Source organism: Leopardus geoffroyi, chromosome C2, assembly GCF_018350155.1.
Source record: "Leopardus geoffroyi isolate Oge1 chromosome C2, O.geoffroyi_Oge1_pat1.0, whole genome shotgun sequence".
In the NCBI taxonomy this organism is placed as follows: Eukaryota; Metazoa; Chordata; class Mammalia; order Carnivora; family Felidae; genus Leopardus; species Leopardus geoffroyi.
Window position 1 is genome coordinate 91225492 of NC_059333.1, and position 18271 is coordinate 91243762.

At 35.9% G+C, this 18271-nt stretch overlaps 1 protein-coding gene across 7 annotated transcripts in view; it reads right to left on the reverse strand.

Moving 5' to 3' along the window:
* The window catches only part of NAALADL2 (N-acetylated alpha-linked acidic dipeptidase like 2), a 1353416-nt gene that overhangs the window by 355553 nt on the left and 979592 nt on the right, over positions 1-18271 (reverse strand). For all 7 annotated transcript variants that reach the window (XM_045502933.1, XM_045502931.1, XM_045502932.1 and 4 more), the window contains one exon: positions 8771-8914. In XM_045502933.1, the coding sequence (XP_045358889.1) occupies positions 8771-8914 (144 nt within the window). The remainder of the gene's footprint in view (positions 1-8770; positions 8915-18271) is intronic.

The following is an 18271-nucleotide window of genomic DNA, read 5'->3' on the forward strand; positions in this document are numbered from 1 at the left end:
AAACATTAACTGCTCTCATAATAATAGAAATTTAATTAATTTATTTTAATGTTTATTTATTTTTGAGAGAGAGACAGAGCATGAGCAGGGGAGGGGCAGAGAGAAAGGGAGGAGACACAAAATCCGAAGCAGACTCCAGGGTCTGAGCTGTCAGCACAGAGCCCAAAATGGGCCTCAAACCCATGAACCACAAGATCATGACCTGAGCTGCAGTCAGAAGCTCAACCAACTGAGCCACCCAGGTGCCCCAGAAATTAAATTAAAGAGAAAAGTAAAATCTGTTTTAGTAGTGTAAAATTTTGGTTCTGAAAAATGTGAGACTCACATACAAACACTGAATGAAAACTGTTCGCTTTCACCAAATACTTTTCAGCTTAATAGCTATCCCTGAGTCTCTCTATCTCTCTGTCTCTGTCTCTGTCTCCTGTCTCTCTCTCTCTCTCTCCCCCTTACACACACACACACACACACACACACACGCATCCATGTGTGCATGTATTCTTATGAAATTGCATACATTTGGAAAAAATATTTAAGGTTTAAAATTATTATTTCTAATTAGTAAAATTATCTAAATATGAAGATGTTTTAAAGACTCTGAACCCCAGAAAAAATAACTTTTCTTCTTCGTATCCCTTATACATGTGAAAATTAATAGATTTTCTGTACCTTTCTACCAAACCATTCTACAAATCATAAGTTATCAAAACAGTTATCAGATTAATCATCTGCAACACCAACTATACTGCATATTTTCCACATTTCCATCCAGATCTATTTTCACCCTTCACCTTGCTCTGTGTCCAAAAAAGGTGACCTTTACAGAGAACATCTACCTAATTCCTCTATTCTTGGCTTCAGGTTGGGTTTAGCTAATAGAAGACATCAACAAGTGATCAGCAGGTTGGATAAGAGAAAGATTAAGAGTATTTATATTCCATCACCCTCCCTGACTGGTCACTTACAGGCAGAATGACTGAATTCCTCCACTGAAAGCCTTAGCTCCTGTCAGCCTGCCTCTCCTACTTCTTGAGAACCTGCCATTTCCTGTTTGTTCTACTCTCCCTTCTTGCTGCCTTTAGGTTTGCAAGTAGTATCAATTACTAACCTTGGGGTGGTTCATCATCCCTTTTCTATTTCCCTTTACCTATCCACACTTGTGCATAGGCCCGTGGCTAAACTCCCTTGAAGTGCACATTTTTAGTGTGTGTGTCATTATTTCCTGATGGCAACCTGGTTTATACATTGTATTCACTGAGTCATCCCTATGTGTTGCCAGGGAATGAATAAATGGAGAGGAGGAGAAGAATTCCTATTATAGTAATAAGGTGGGTTAGGATATTAAGACCAACTTTCTCATTGAAAATAATTTACAATGCTAAATAAAATACAAAATGAATCTTGTTAACAATATCAGAGAAGTAGAAACTAAGGAATTACTAGGTCAAAAGTTAAGATGTGGTGGGAACCTAGATAAGTAAAACAATAAAACTGCTTTCAACTCAAGGGAATTTAGGGAACCTGGAGAATGTTAATCTTGATGGCCTTAAGAGATGCAAAGATTAGAAGAAAAAGCCCTGGACCTGCCCAACTTGGAGAGAAAATAGTTCCAAAAAGAGATTATTCCTCCATAAATAGGATTCCTAAATGATTGCATTCCCCACTCCCATCCAAGAGACAACAAAGAAAGTTACCTGGTATGGAACAGAACAGGAAAAGGAATATTTAAAGGCTATAATTCTAGGGTAACTCTACAAGAATACAAAAAGTATTTATAATTTCCAAAATAGTAAAGGGAAAAATATAATGACAAAAATAATCTAAATCTAAAGAAAGAAATAAAACAAAAGAAAAACATAATATGTGGTGTAAACAAGAAGCCTAAATTAAGATAAAAATATATAAGCATAAATACATTAATATTCACATTACATATAATGAACTAGATGTTTCAGCTAAAGATAATCAAATTATATTTAAAAATACAAATTAGTTGTGGGGTGCCTGGCTGGCTCAATTGGTAGATCTTGATCTCAGGGGCATGAGATTGAGCCCCATGTTGGGAGTAAAGTTTCTTAAAAAAATCCAAATTAATTTTTATTAAGAAGAGATGGTAAAAGAGAAATATATAAAAAGATGGATAGTAAAAAAAGATATAGCATAAAGACACTAACTAAAAAAAAAAAAAAAGGGTAGTGAGGATAAATTAATATCAGGCCAAATCAAATTTAAGACAAGCATTATAAACATGAAGAAGATCACTTCATCTGATAAGTGTTTCAACTAAGCAGGAAGAGATGTTGTATTTGAATTTATAAACATCTAAGAAATGACCTTAAAATATATTAATCAAAAACTGACAACTACAAGATAAAAATAGACAAATCTACACACAAAGTGGGAGATTTTAACACTAATAATAAGATGTAGAATATTTGAACGGCCTGATTATGGTATCTGGTTTAAGTGGAAATGTGTAAAATTCTACACTTGACAACTACACAGTACACACTCTTTCCAAATACTCATAGAACACTGGGTAAGAAAGGATACCTCAAAGAACCACATATAAATACAGCAAAAACAACACATTCTAACGAAAATTAAGGTTGCTTCTACTCTAGCTCAGAAGACTATCATATCACAATGCCCAAGTGCCTAAAAGCATGGCAGAGAGAGTCAGGAGAAGCTACTGCTACTTCCAACTTCAGAAGTATGCTATCTGCATGGAGCTGTAGAGGATACTGAGGATTTACAACTTGGAGACTCAAACTTGAAGACATATTTGGATAAATATTGGATACATGAAGGAAACAGCAGGATATAGAACCAGAAAGGCACTGAGGAATCAGCCCGTTGTGAAAAGAAGATCAGCAAAATATAAAGTAGGGTATGCTCTAATGGAGTTTATCGCGTATTTAAACTGCCAAATTCAGTTGAAGTCTCTGTAACTTGAAAGAAGTGACAGGCACTTGAGAAATGATGTGATAAGAATAAAGGAAATGCTAAAAATTGCTGAGAAACATTGGAAATTGGAGAACACTTGTTACAGTAATTCTGCCTAAGAATATACTTCTCATGTTGTCTTTAGATCTTTTAACAAACAAACACAACTCTATATTGAATCTAAGCTGAATCATTTCCAAAAATCAAAACTGTCAAGACAGAAAGCTGGAAGCATGAGAAGTTCTGGGTGAATGACAGATCTGTGTCACCCTTGGTAAACCCAACCTGCACTCCCTAGGAAACAGAGAATTGACTGTACTTTCTGTGGACTTTGGACAATAGGTTTCCCACCTATGTTCACTCTGTTTAAGACCCTTGATGAGTAGTCCTTCAAAGTCATTTCTGAAGCTTTTTTTCCTTTTGTCCGAGGACTTCAGACTGGCAGCTCGTGAAGGCTGATCTTTAGTTCTACGGATTACTCTGTTATCAGCTTCTAGCTCAGACTCCTTGGTTCACTGTGCAACTGGCTGCTTGAAGAACCATAAAATTGGGGTGTCACCACTGCACAGTTTGGTGACTCTTAACATTTATCATGACACTGATTGTAAAAGGTTTCTAGCACACTGGATTTTTGGAATAAAAGTGGCCACTATATCTATATGCATACCATATAGAAATTGTCAAGACAAATTAAAATTTCCCCATGTTCTTTTGGATATGTTCCTCCAGATTCATGGCCAGAAATTGTTAAAGTCTACCCTTCCCTAAACAAGTTTTGAATTCTTGTATTATTATTATTATTATTATTATTATTATTATTATTATTATTTTAGGCCTACTGAGGATTTCTCTTTCACAGGGACCAAAAAGGGCCATATCTTATCATTCCCATACCACTCCATTATCTACTTGATGTATCTATCAAAACATTCTTCTTTTTTTAATTTTTTTTAATGTTTATTTATTTTTGAGACAGAGAGAGACAGAGTGCGAGTTGGGGGGGGGGGGCAGAGAGAGAGGGAGACACAGAATCCGAAACAGGCTCCAGGCTCTGAGCTGTCAGCACAGAGCCCGATGCGGGGCTCGAACCCACAAACCGTGAGATCATGACCTGAGCCGAAGTTGGACGCTCAACTGACTGAGCCACCCAGGCGCCCCCAAAACATTCTTTAACCAGAAAAACATAATGCACTCCTGGATCTTCTCACATGTAGCAACTTTAGGGCTACTCTGAAAAGGTTGATTAGTCTCATATGTAATAAAAAATAATACTGAATTCAATTGCACTAATTTTCTTGCTAAGGAATATTTACTGAAAAGCTAAAATTTACTATTTGCCAATAAATTTTAGTATAACCTCAATTTTTGGATAATATGTTCAAGACATCTTTTTAAATCTCTGCTCAAGAAATAATAATGAATACTTTTAAGTAGCTGTTAACAAATTAGAACTATAAATCTTCAAAATACAGTTGAAAAGTACAAATTATGTGACATTATCACTATATTATTCTAATTAAAATCATTTCATCAAAGAATATATAAAATTGTGAACAGGGAAATGGTAGATGTAGATATAAAGATATCTCCATTTGAAGAGATGATCCAAATTTACTTAGGTAAAAATGTGTCATCGTTGATAACATTAATTTTTATGCAACATAGAAATAGCAATTTTTCTATTCATCAAAAGTGATTCATCAAATATAATAAAATGCTTCTTTTAACTTAATTCATTAAAATTATTTTGCCCTAAATTAAGTTAATGGATCTTAAACTTTTTCCTCTCCTTTTTCCACTGTATTCATGGTTTTTAACCATAAGTTCAGACTGATAACTGAAAATTCAAATTTCCATGTTTTGGTTGATTCTCAAGGACAAAGACTGAAAACGTATTAGATAGATCAATGGGTAAAGCTTATAAAAAGTAAGACCACAAAAAATAAAACACAGTCAATATGCACTTATCTAATCAAGCCATTTGTGTGTGTGTGTGTGTGTGTGCGTGCACAAGACCTTTTTTCCTGTTCTTCTTCTATTCTTCAAGCAATTCTTCATTCTCTCAGGATTTTCCATAAAACACCCTGCTTTCTACTTTACTTTGCTGAACCTATGTCATGAATGCAGATCTTTAATACCTTTATTTAATTCAAGTTTATGGTCTGTTTCAGTTAGGTAGTTTTTTGTTGCAAGAAACTAAAAACCCAACATAGATTGATTGGAAAAAAACAACTGGGGAGGGCATGTATTGACTCATACATATGGCTAGTTCAGTAGATTTGCCTTCAGACAAAGCCGTAGAGTTCAAATTCTGTGAAAACAGTTTCCTCTCTCTCTCTCTCTCTCTCTCTCTCTTTGTTTCTCCCCCGTTATTCATTTGTACCTCCCTTGTGTTGGCTCCATTTTCAGGTAGGCTATCTCCCAGGGTCTCAAGAAGGTTACCAACCCTGGGCTACATGCTTTTTGTTCAGCTATGGTGTTAAAGTGAGTCACTGCTCAAATAAATTCCAGATATTAGGTTTTGGCCCTATTTGACCAAGATCATCCTTGAATCAACCATCATAGTATGGTTGATGTGATATGCCAATAGACTTGAACTAATCAGGATCTATTTTTAGAGCTTGAGATGTGGTCAAACCTATTCAAACTATATTGCTGGGAAATGCTGGAAACAGTTCAAACAGGGCGAGGGCCAAATGGATGCTAAGAAAGCAAATATGATAGGCAAATTCCACTAGATGTTGTCTGGACTGTAGAGAATTGGTATATATAAAGGATTAAATGGGTAAGATGAATAATCAGTTGATTTGTATACATATTTTTAATGTACTCTTGCCTAACTTGTTGGTGAAGATTTTCCTACAGTAAGGCTCAAGACTAAGAAAATTCAACAGTAAGATATAATTATAATATGCTTTAAATTAATTTTTCATCTATAAACTGTAAGTTTTGTTCTTATTGCCCCCAAATAGAGCACTTCCTTCTGTAACCTTTTCATGTCCCATCCTTATACATATCATAATGAGCAACTAATGTATTTATATGTTTATGAGAAAACTTATATGTTAATTATCTTGACTGTATCATAAGTATTATTATCTAAAACATTGGGGGTAAAGGGTTGTTATCCTACATTTAGGACTAATGTAAATTTAACAACTCAGTTTCCATCAGTATTTGGGAAATCTAAATGTAATCACTTCTATATTTAAAAAGATAATGAAAGTACCCATTATAACATGAAATATCTTCTTGATTTACATACATCTCTGTCTGAATTTTTCTAAAAAAACTGTAATAGCTACTAAAAACAATAATAGCTACTATATCCATGAAGAAAACATGACATGCCATAATTCCTTAGAAAGTAGGCCTATCTTGTTGCTTTTTTTTTCTTTTGAGAGAAAGAGAGGAGTGTGAGCGGGGGAGGGGCAGAGAGAGGGACAGAGGATCTGAAGCAGGCTCCACACTGCCAGCAGTGAGCCAGAAATGCTGGTCTCCAACTTACTAAACCCAAGATGGTGATCAGAGCCCCTGAGCCAAAGCTGGATGATCAACTGACTGATCCACCCAGGCGCCCCTCTTGCTGCCTTTTTAATGGGAGTTGTAAACAGGTTTCAGTGTATATGTCAGTTTTTATAGCTATGGAGTGCCGTTTTGCTTAGCTATGCCATTATTACACAGGTATTTAACATATTATGGAGAAAACTGATACAATTCTTTGATAAGAAAGACACTTGCTAACATAACACTTTACACTATGCAAAAATACTGAGACATACATCATAATTTGATTCTCAGATCAACTTGAGATACTAGAAGGTTAGATATCCTTCTGTAGATGCAGAAATAGCTTCCAGCAGGGAGCTGATGGATAAGCAGTCAGTCATGGAGCCAGCATGTGGACTATCAGCTCACTCAGGGCAGGATGGTGGCAGGCATTCAGTGACTGCATTCCCACCCACCTCGCCTGATCCTTTACACACACACGCATGAAAGCATCTCCACAGTGCCCACACAGTGACCCTGTTTCCAAGGAGATTGAGGGCAGATTTGGGCTGAATAACATGCCTCCATCAATGGTTCCTAAGAGCTGGAGCAAGAATTCGAACTCCCATCATGCATTGCCAGCTTCCAAAATGCTGAATAGTCAACTGAAGCACAGTGATTCTGGGATATCTTGGAGAGAAAGTGGGATTTAAGTTCGGAGGATATTTTCTCTTCTTATCACTTTCGGTGGCTATCCTTTCCAAATGAAGTGACTCAGTTTCAGAGATACTCATGCAACAATGACACCAAAAAAAGGGGGGGGGGGGCAGGACGGTGGCTGGAACACATTAGGGGCTCTGAATCTTTTTTTTTTTTTAATTTTTTTTTTCAACGTTTATTTATTTTTGGGACAGAGAGAGACAGAGCATGAAGGGGAGGGTCAGAGAGAGAGGGAGACACAGAATCGGAAACAGGCTCCAGGCTCTGAGCCATCAGCCCAGAGCCTGACGCGGGGCTCGAACTCCCGGACCGCGAGATCGTGACCTGGCTGAAGTCGGACGCTTAACCGACTGCACCACCCAGGCGCCCCAGGGGCTCTGAATCTTTATTAAATTAATCAATTGATTGATTGAATCTGGCCTTAAATCTGGTCTTTTACAAGTCCAAGTGCTCCTTACAACTAAAGTATTATAGTGTCTTTTACATATTTTAACAAATAGAGCCCATGATAAATTTGTAGGACTCAGAATAAAAGACAATAAGAGCAAAACAAAACAAAAAGCTCCTCTAAGGCTTCTGAATTCCTGCTTTAAGGACACAGGCTTATCATTGGTTTTCTGTATTTCCTACTTGCTCAATCAATAATCAGTTTGGGAGGCACTCAATTGATAGGACTTTGAAAAACTATATGCATGTGTCTAACAGAGGGCAATCCTGAATGTATTCAGGTTTTTTTGTTATTTTTGGGTTTTTTTGTTTGTTTGTTTGTTTGTTTTTAGGCATCTTCAAAAGATTTTTTTTTTAATGCTTTTGTTGTCAAGAGAAAAGCAGATGAGATAAAACACGAGTAGTTGAGCCTGCAGGTCTGGACACAAAACCAGAGTCCTCAAGTTTAATTTTCCAACAACTAGATACAAATTTAACAATATGTAAAGAGCCTCTCTTCTTTAGAACTCTAATGTGAGGCTGGAGGCAGAAATAAGATGCAGCCTGTGGCTTGCACCACCCCCTCCACCCACCCCCCCCCCCCACCCCCCCCCCCCCCCCCCCCCCCCCCCCCCCCCGTCAGGTAGCTTAACTACTTCAGTTTTATCCGATCTGCTCCAACAAGGCCTGACAAACTGCACCACAGCAGAAGCAGCATCTCTCAGGCGATGATGCGTAAAGACACAGGGATTTTTTAGTCAATTGCAGGAATTAGGATTTAATGCTTTCTACTAAAAGACTTCAGACCTCAGATAGCTGACTGCTATCCACTGAATCTTGGCAGGCAAGGAGATTGCTGGAGCTGAAGCGAGGAAGCCATGTTAAGCAGATTTTCATGAATGTAAGAAATACTTTATTTGTAAAGCTGCTTTTCTTTGTTGCAGTTTAAAATGCTTTTTTCTCTTCTCCTTTTTTTTTAAATCTCTCAGTTTGATCAACTGTCCATCTTTATCAAAATTACTTTCCCCAAATGTCCCTTAAAGAGCCACAGAAGAGAAATAAATGCTCATGTCATCAAAATATTTTTTTAAAAGAATAATCCTAAACATTATGTCAATTTAAAAGATTAAAAATGATCACAGTCTTTAAAAAGACTACAAAACACACAGAAATACATTAAATACCTTACCATTGTTTGGCAGTTCTAGAGGGCTACAGATACTGTTTTTGGTTCTGCTGTTTGGTGAAGAGATCAGTTTTTCAACGAGAGATGCTGAAATGGGCTGCACCAGCAGGGATGTGAGGTTTGATCGGTTTTGCCTAAAGCTTCCATCTAGATTCAGAAGAGAAGGGAACAGAATCCTTAGCAAACAGAAATTAAAAACACACAAAGAGAAGTTTTTTGTAATAATTATTCAAAATATGAACCATATGTTTATTTTAGTTCATTTGTTTATTCCTTAGTTTTACTCTACTTATTAAAAATGATTTGAGGCACATCAGTCCAAATACTATTATGTATCCAAGTTAATGCTGGCAGATTATGCACATGCATTTACCTCCATTCTCCCATATGACCAGGTCACTGGAGACTATATGAAAATACTGAAAATCTGCCAGTCCACCAATAAAACAACTCACCAAAGACAACTTATGTTAAAACCCATCAGTCAATAAGCCCATCCATATACAGAACTTCAAATCAACTCAACTTTGCCATCATTAAGTAGGCGTGGTCATCCAAGGACAATCTTAGAATGGTACATGTGCTGGTGAGCTCATGAGGACAAGAGTGAGGAGGTCAGGAGGCTCAAGAACGGAGGTCTCCAGGAAGACAAAAATAATGGAAAAACCACATGTGTGCCACTGTACTGAGAGAATATTTACAATAGAGATCAGAGAGCATGTGAGGATCATCTAAGTACACAGAAAGATAAGAAATGTAAAAATTAGACAATCTTTAGCTTCAAAGGGAGCAAAAGTTGTTCAGGAAGGAAATGTAATCATAGTACAATGTGAATAATATTTATATAGTCAAAATGATATAAATAATGGCTATTTAACACACAAAAAATTGGATATTTCTTTGGAAAAAAAATAAAAGGGCAACAGTCATGGGTGAGGACTCATGGAGACTTGTGAAAGCAAACTAAATCTTTATCTTCCATAGTGGCAATAGATAAAACTGAAAAATTAATTCAATTCTTAAACATGCTTTTGAGACACAGAGAGGTAAACATAAAATGCAGAGAACAACTAAAAATACTGAAAGCAATTAAGTATTTGCCTTTGGGAGAGAGGTGGGGCAGAAAACATAGGGAAGGAGAAGAGAAGATGATATTTTTGTAAACTAACTTTGGTAGAATTATTTGAATGCAGTCATCTATAACTTTGAGAAAAAACGAAAATTAAATAAAAATAAGGAGAGAAAAGTATGGTAACACAAGTAGAAGCAAAATACACAAGTACTCAGAGTAAATAGAATGAAGTGAATAAATTAAACTGTGCTTAAGAACTAAAAGATATGTCTTCAGTTTATATATTTATACTGACTCAGGGTGGAAATACACAATGGAATGACTCTATCAAGTCGCCAGAATGTCTGTGAACACAGAGCTTTATTTTTCAGAACTTTTATTAGGGAAAATGATTGCCAAAGGTTTTCTCAGAATTTAATTTGATAGGACTGCAGGGGGTGCAGAGCTCAACCACACTGGTATCCAGGCTGCAGGAGGCAGATTATAAATGAGAAAATATGTTACAGAAGTGCTCCCTTAATTTATCATCTGGAAAACCACAAGGCTAAAAAAAAATGATATTTAGCTTAGGCCTATGGCAGCCATAGCAGACATGGCTTTGAAGAGAAAAAATAAATAAATAAAGATTTAAGCTTCGGATCAGTTTTGTTATGTAAGCACAGTGCTGGTTGCATAATTCAGTAACTCCTTTTATATGGATATATGTCAGTGCATTTTGACCATAGTGTATCATTGCTTCCTAGCCATTTTCATGTCTTAGTACTAAGACTGGCTGTATAATTTGCAGGGCCCACAGTAAAATGACAATGTGGGACTTCTTGATCAAAAACCATGAAGAATGTCAAGATGGCAACAGCAGAGCATTAAATCAAGCGTGGGTCTTTCTGAGCGGGGGCTTATGCCACGTTGCAGGTTGCATGCCCATGATCCAGGCCCTGCAGATGCTAGCAGTCATTTAACCCACTGACAAAAACCGAAGGGGATTTTCATACTCCAAGGAAGCTGCTCTCAGCTTCAGGTGACCAGTTCTAGTCTCTGTTGTTCCAGGCTGCACCTGAGGCCACAGTGCTTAATATCTCAAGGCATAGATGGTGTCCCTCAGCACACCAGCTGGGAAGCCCTGATATAGCCATTTTACTCTGTTTCTTCAGCATGTATTTTCTCCCTCAGTTGTTACCTTCTGGATTTCTAGTGTACACAGGACATTAAAATGATATTTCTGAGAAATGTGCAATCTGTTATTTTGATGTTTTCATGGATGTTAGGTGCTGACATATTACCACTACAAAATGAAACTCCCTAAAATGCTACATGATCTCACCACTCCCCAGATCAATTATTGAACTCTTTAGTTTGACATTCAAGGCTCTTCACAATCTCAGACTTTATACTTTGAACATTATTTCCTATCATTCCTCTCGATACATCTTATGCTAACACTTAAGCTGTTCCGACATGTTCTGTGATGTATGACCTGAAGCCGTTCCTTCCACATCGCTTACCCTTCTAATGCATCACACAGGTCTGAAGTATACACTTCCTTTAAAACCCAACTCAAAAGTTACTTTTTTACAAGAAGCTTTCTCTGTCTCCCTGGACCATATGTGACACTTTCTGCACCTTTTTTCTTTCTTTTTTTTTTTTTTTTTTTTTTTTTGGTAGTGCTTGTCATTTCTAATTAACATTATCATTACATTTTCATACTTATCACTTTTTCACTTTGTTTCTCCTCTTTAAACTCTAAAATCCTTAAAGACAAAATCAAGTATTCCACATCATTGCACGACATGCAATGCCTAGCACAATGCCAGGAACACAACACAATCAACAGTTCTTTAAAAAATAGTTTCAACATCACTATCACTGATTTTCTGAGTGCCCAGAAAATGGTACAAGGGTACGACCAAAGAATAAATTACATTATATTCTATTAATACTATGTTTGCTATACATTTGTTCTTTTTCTCCAGCTAACTAATCTCCCACAGCAGACATCACAAAGACTTTCAAAACCCATCTATCCCCATCAATTTGCTGGTTAACCTTGTTTTAAAATTACCTTTTGAGTGTAAAAAGAAAAAAAAAAGACTACCGTTATAAATAAAACAATCTGAGATGTATTTATCTGTTAATGAAAAATCAGTAACTGCATTCCTTTTTTCTCTATAATGCTCTATCAGGCATATGAAACAATATATGAGTGCACCTTAAACCCTAACTGAACGTACTCAAATCTTTGATTTGTTTCCTGCATGACTAATAGACTTGCATTAGTTTTGAAATATATGAAGTGGTTCATTAATTTTTTACCTTCAGCTTAATGGAAATTTGACAAACAGTTCACTTCTGAGAGGAGACAGTAAAAACAGGACTTTACAGTATACTAAGATTAAATTATAGGCCAATGTTATTTTTTAACTCATTTATTGAAGAGCTGAGAAAAGACTTTTATTGTCTTATTAAGAGGCTTTGAATAAAACCAAATATATGTACCATTTTTATTCATTTACATTTTAAAACACATTTATGAACTATAAGAATCCACTAGATATGTGTTGAAAATCAGGCAGAATGTGTGCCTTGGTGTGAAGGGCACCATACGGAAAAGATGTTTACATTACCTCTTAGCATTCCAACTTTTAGATTAAAGCGTGGATATTGTGCCCTGTTCATTGTTTATGCTCTATAAAGACTGACACTAACTTACATTTTAGTGGATAGCGAGTTCTGTCTTCACTTTATGTACTCTTTGTGGTCTATGTAATGATCCAAATCAATCCATGCCATTAATAGCCCAATCTCTAACACAGTGGCACCTGCATATAGTAGAAAGAGGAAACTGGATATACTGAGCCCCCAGTTTGACTTCATTACTGACTCTGTGAAATGTAACATATAAACAATGCTCATATTGTCATCTCCTCTACTATACCTGAACAACCAAGATGACGCCAAAGGGCATTCATTGTGCTGACTTACTGAAACAGAAAGAGTGTATTAGCTCAGAAGCCAAGAGACTGAACCACAGTAGGTGAAACTTACAAGAAATGAGGTTAGAAATAAGTGAAAAGGTTTTCTAATTGAACTTATTTAAGGTTTTGCATTATGCTTTTTCAAATTATTGATGCCCACTTCAATCATATCTGGTTGTGTATATAAAGAAAATGTGAACACTGTTATCTGCCCGCACTTTTTTTGTGTGGCAAGATGGAATTCTTTTAAACTCAATTGAAAAAGTGAAAAGAGCAAGTACCAATTACTCAAAGAGTATTAAAAAAACTAAACCTTCAGAAACTAGAAATCTTAGACACTGGGATCCTCAGATTAATGCACCAAGAAGTGAAACAAGGTAAAAACAAATGCTGGTAGATAAAGCAAGAAGAGGTTTGTGTGGATCAGTGAAGATAATGTGCTGCCATTGGAGGGGACAGTACAGTTTCCAAGTTGAGGAATATAACTCAACTCTCAGCACCTGTGTGTGTAAACATAAGATCCAAGCTACATGATGACATATGTGTGTGTGTGTGTGTATGTGTGTGTGTGTGTGTGTATACAGAGATATATATATAGAGAGATATATATATAGAGAGAGATCCTATATATATATATATATATATATAGAGAGAGAGAGAGAGAGAGAGAGAGAGAGATAGAGAGAGAGAGATCCTATAGACTCTTTTTATCCAATGTGTGTAGTCCTTGGACAAGCAGCATGGGCATGATCTAGGAACCCATTAGAAATGCAGAGTCTTGGGGACCTGGGTGGCTCAGTCAGTTGAGCATCCAACTTTGGATCAGGTCGAGATCTCACAATTTGTGGGTTTGAGCCCAGCATTGGCTCTGTGCTGACAGCCTGAAGCCTGGATCCTGCTTTGGATCCTGTCTCCCTCTCCCTCTGCCCCTTCCCTGCTTGCTCTTTCTCTCTCTCTCTCAAAAATAAATATACATTAAAAATTTAAAAAAAAATGCAGACTCTTAAACTGCACCCCAGACCTTCTGAATCTGAATGTGCAGTCTAAGAAGATACCCAGGTGATTCATATGCACATTAGATAACCACTAGTCTAAATCATTTCATATTGTTCCACGGCACAATTTACATAATTTTCACAGCAACGAAGACATAAAAAGCAGGATAAAGAAGATAAAAAAATAATGGAGTGGGTTTGCTCACCTTTCCCAAAATTAAAGGTGACGGAGCCTTCAACTGTATCAATAAACCCCAAGCCAACAGCTTTCTCCGAGGCTCTTTAAAATGGGAAACAAGGCTGCTCATACACTATCCCTAAATAACGAGTGTAAATTGGACTGAAAGCACTTCTTTTTGTTTTTGTCCTTTCCGCAAAGATAAATTTGGTGATTCAAGATCAAAATTGCATTTACAACACTTTATTTCAGCCATGAATAAATATTACAATAGCTAACTGATTTGACTTCTTTTTTTCCTTGGTTTTCAACGATTCTAATTCATTATAGTAGGAAGACTGACAAACCTAAAACGTAAATACTGCCTACTTGCCAGTGAACCAAGCAATCAGAGAGCTTAAAAAGCAGAGATTTTTTTTAAAAAAAAAAGGATTTTGTGCTGCACTTTTAGAGAAAGGCCCAAATAGCAAACAGACACGTTGATATCAGGGATGTTATCCCAGAATATTTGATTTGACTTTCTCCAGAGAACTGCCACTTTGACAGAAATCAGACCATTAAATAACTGGCGCAAATGTTTTTTTCATTTTTATTTTAGCTCACTAAATTTACAGTTATTTCCCTGAAATGACCAGTGCACTAAATTGGCTAGTCATTTTGTTGTCCTTGTAAATACAGCTGATCTTTTCTTATTTCAGTATCTCATAACCTGCTGGTTATGAATATCGCCATCTTCCCTCAAGCTAGTGAAATTGAATACTGTGTTCTTTAGGTTATTACTAAAAAGGAAACAGTTAACACTTAAAAATGCTTTGTGTTATGCAGTCTCCTCGGGGCTCCTTTGTGCTCTCCATGTCTCTGTGTATACATACATACATACACCCACACCCACATATACACATGTATATATTTTTACCATATTGGGTTTTGTACTAATGATCATTTTCATAACTAAAATGAAGTATTGTTTCCTTAATTTACATCACATTTCCTGCCTGCCCTCAAACTAATATAAACTGTCGTTCTATAAGCTGGCTGATGCCAGTTTACCCAAATCTTAAAGGTCCTTGCATGCGTCCCCATATAAATCCTCGTTTACATATTTAGTAAACACTCTTCTGTTCTAATTTTCTTTTTATTTTCTGCTCACTGACTGGAGTTTAAGCTTCTCGGGGGCTGATTCACTGTTATATTCCCATGGCTTACCCACTGCACAGTAAAAGCAGCATCATTTGGATGAATGATCAGACCAATGTGCAAGTGAATAATTTTGTTTTGTCTGATCATAAACCTAAAACTCATGACTCATGATATAAAACTTGCAATCACAAAACCCTAAAACTGAAGACACAGATGGTCTCATCTCCTCATTTCATTGGTCCTCTCTTAAGCTAAAGCATCTTGCCATATTCCCTAGTAATTATCACAATATTTTAATGCTTAGCTAATGTGTTGTAAAAAGTTATAAAGGGGATAGAAAGTAACATACTCATTTATAAAGCAAAGAATCTATACAATCTGCTATTAAAAGAGCATACAGATTATGTATAGTTTTATTTTAAAAAATAGTATATAAGAAAAATCTGTTAATATTGTTAATATTTATATTAATATTTGCTAATTTAATTTGGGCTCTCTCTTTCCAGTTAGTTTATTCAAAATTATTGATCATGAAAGTGACATAGGCTCAGCAGAAGCTGACAACTCCTTCACTACTTTTCTCATCGCTAAAGATATTTTTCCTTAATGCTTAGATATATAAACTCTAGATCTGTATTGCTAAAGTGAAATTATTTGGGGCAAAGGGCATTAAAATATAAATTATCATTATTTTCTCCCCTCAAACAAATATGTTTGGATCATCCTTATATTTGTGGCTATGCCACAGACATTCACGTAAGGAAGAGTTTTTATTATTGTATTAAAAGTCTTGATGAATGTGCAGTTAAGTGAGGTGCTGAACTTCATTCTGGCCAGTATACAGGACACAAGCATAATATTTAATTAAATTGTTAGTTGAAATCTGATGTGTCCTATAATTGAATTCACTATCATTTAGAGAATTATGAGAATATATTTTTATAAATACCTTATATTTTTGGATGACTTTACAACACAATGAAAAATTACTTCAAAGCCCATTCCTATGCTTCAAATAGATGGTGGACATCAATGCACTTTAAAGCATTTTTGTAGTCTGCTCCTTTCTACTCAAGAAAAGGGAGTTCCTTTGGCATGGGGCTTTACCTCACTGAGTTTGTATTGGCAAATTTGTTATTTTAAGTGAATATTTAGATGTACAATGGCAGTGGTAACATTCAGATATTGACAAATATTTGTATAATGGCAGTGGTAACATTCAGATACTGACAAATATTTTCTTAATTCTATTTCAGAGGGATGATTGATGATATGAGAACTGATTTCCCTTTCCTTGAAAGTCTAAATATTTATACTCTTTTGTATTCACCATTTGTCTACTCAGACTATTTCGTTCCCCAAAGCATTCCAAGAACATGAAAATTTGGAAATAAACCATAAACTATATCATTAAAAAAACAACAACTAAGAGACAGATAAAATATCTAGTTTGTTCCTTACTTCAAGGAGAGTAGTCTAGATTCATAACTGGATAACTGCTCATCTGCACATTACATATAATATAAGCAAAGCAGTCCTCTTCAGTATATGTGCTGCCGAAGCGAGCACAAAGCAGTCCTCTTCAGAGGCATTCCCCTGAGAAGTTTCCCATCTCAAACTTGAAGGGTGTGAACATCAGAATGATGTGCAAAGCTTCTAGTTTTAGGAAAAGTATAGTTTGCATTTTTCAAAAGATAGCAAATAATATGTGGATGTGTTTGGTGGTTGGTTGTTGTGAAAGTACACAATCATTAATTTACAATAAAATTCCTCACACCAGATTGTAATGGGAACACATTATTTTATGAGGCTGATTAGATGAACGGGCAGAAAACCAATGCTTTATTTCTGGATTTACTTATTTTTTTGGTTTGATAATAAAAGTAGAAAATAATTAACCCTTGCTCTCCTGATATAGATGTTAGGTTAAATGAGCTATCACATATGCAGTGTTTCCCAGATCTTCTTATATTCTTGTGTATTTTCTATTTCTGACATGCAAACACTAACACAAGAAAGGGACACTGGCCTTCAGTCCAGAGACCAATATCTGGTCCTTACTCTGCTTCTAAATGGGAAGTGACTTGGGAACGTTTTTCACCTCTTTTGCAGCCTTAAACTCATAATATATGTAATGTCTAAGGACTTCAATTTCTAAAGTTTTGATTCTAAACTTGTCCATGAGCAATCATTTAAATAAGTTAACAGTTTCCTCTCCAAAATGTGTTTCAAAACGTCATATGGTACTTTATAATCCTGACAGTAATTTAATAGAAATATTTCTCAAATAGGCTCTTTGCATTGAGACGGTTACATCTAAGTTTGAGGTGAATATCTCATTATCATCACAGAAAAGTCCCTCAGATGTGGTATGGGTAATATGAAAGATGCCAATAAATTTCCAACATGGCTTATCATTTTTCTTACACCATCACTAATATTATTTTTACTAACAATCACACATAGAATTATGGCTTGAAAAATATCACTCTAGTATTTTGCTGTAGTGTTTGTGTATACTGGGAGAAGAAACACCTGGAAGGAAAAAGAAAAAGTAGAAATTTTAGACATACACCATGGGGAAAAAAATGCCCTCTTTTAATAAGCCACACATTGATCATCAAGAACTATTTCTAAACAGGGGCATCTGAGTGGCTCAGTTGGTTAAGCAACTGACTCTTGATTTCAGCTCAGGTCATTATCTCACAGTTTGTGGGACAGAGTGCCACATCCAGCCCCTCGTGGAGCCTCACATCAAACCCAGCATTGAGCCTGCTTGGGATTCTCTCTCTCTCTCTCTCTGCCCCTCTGCCACTTGCATGTGTGCTCTCTCTCTCTCTCTGTCTCACACACACACTGTCTCTCAAAATTAAATAAATAAACTTAAAAAAAAAAAAGAATTGTCTCTACACAGAACTCTAGTCAAAAATATGCTATTATTAATTCTTCTTCCGAATTTATATATGTGAGAATTTTCTTATTGAAAAGCCCTATAATTTGGCGAATGTAATTTAGCAATTTGTTTAGTATGTATGTTTCCTGAAAGTATTTTATGAAATGAGACCCAAATTAACATTAAAAAACCCCACTGAAATAATGCTTTGCCTACTTTCTTACTAAGGTAATGTTTTTAGTGTTCTGAAAGGT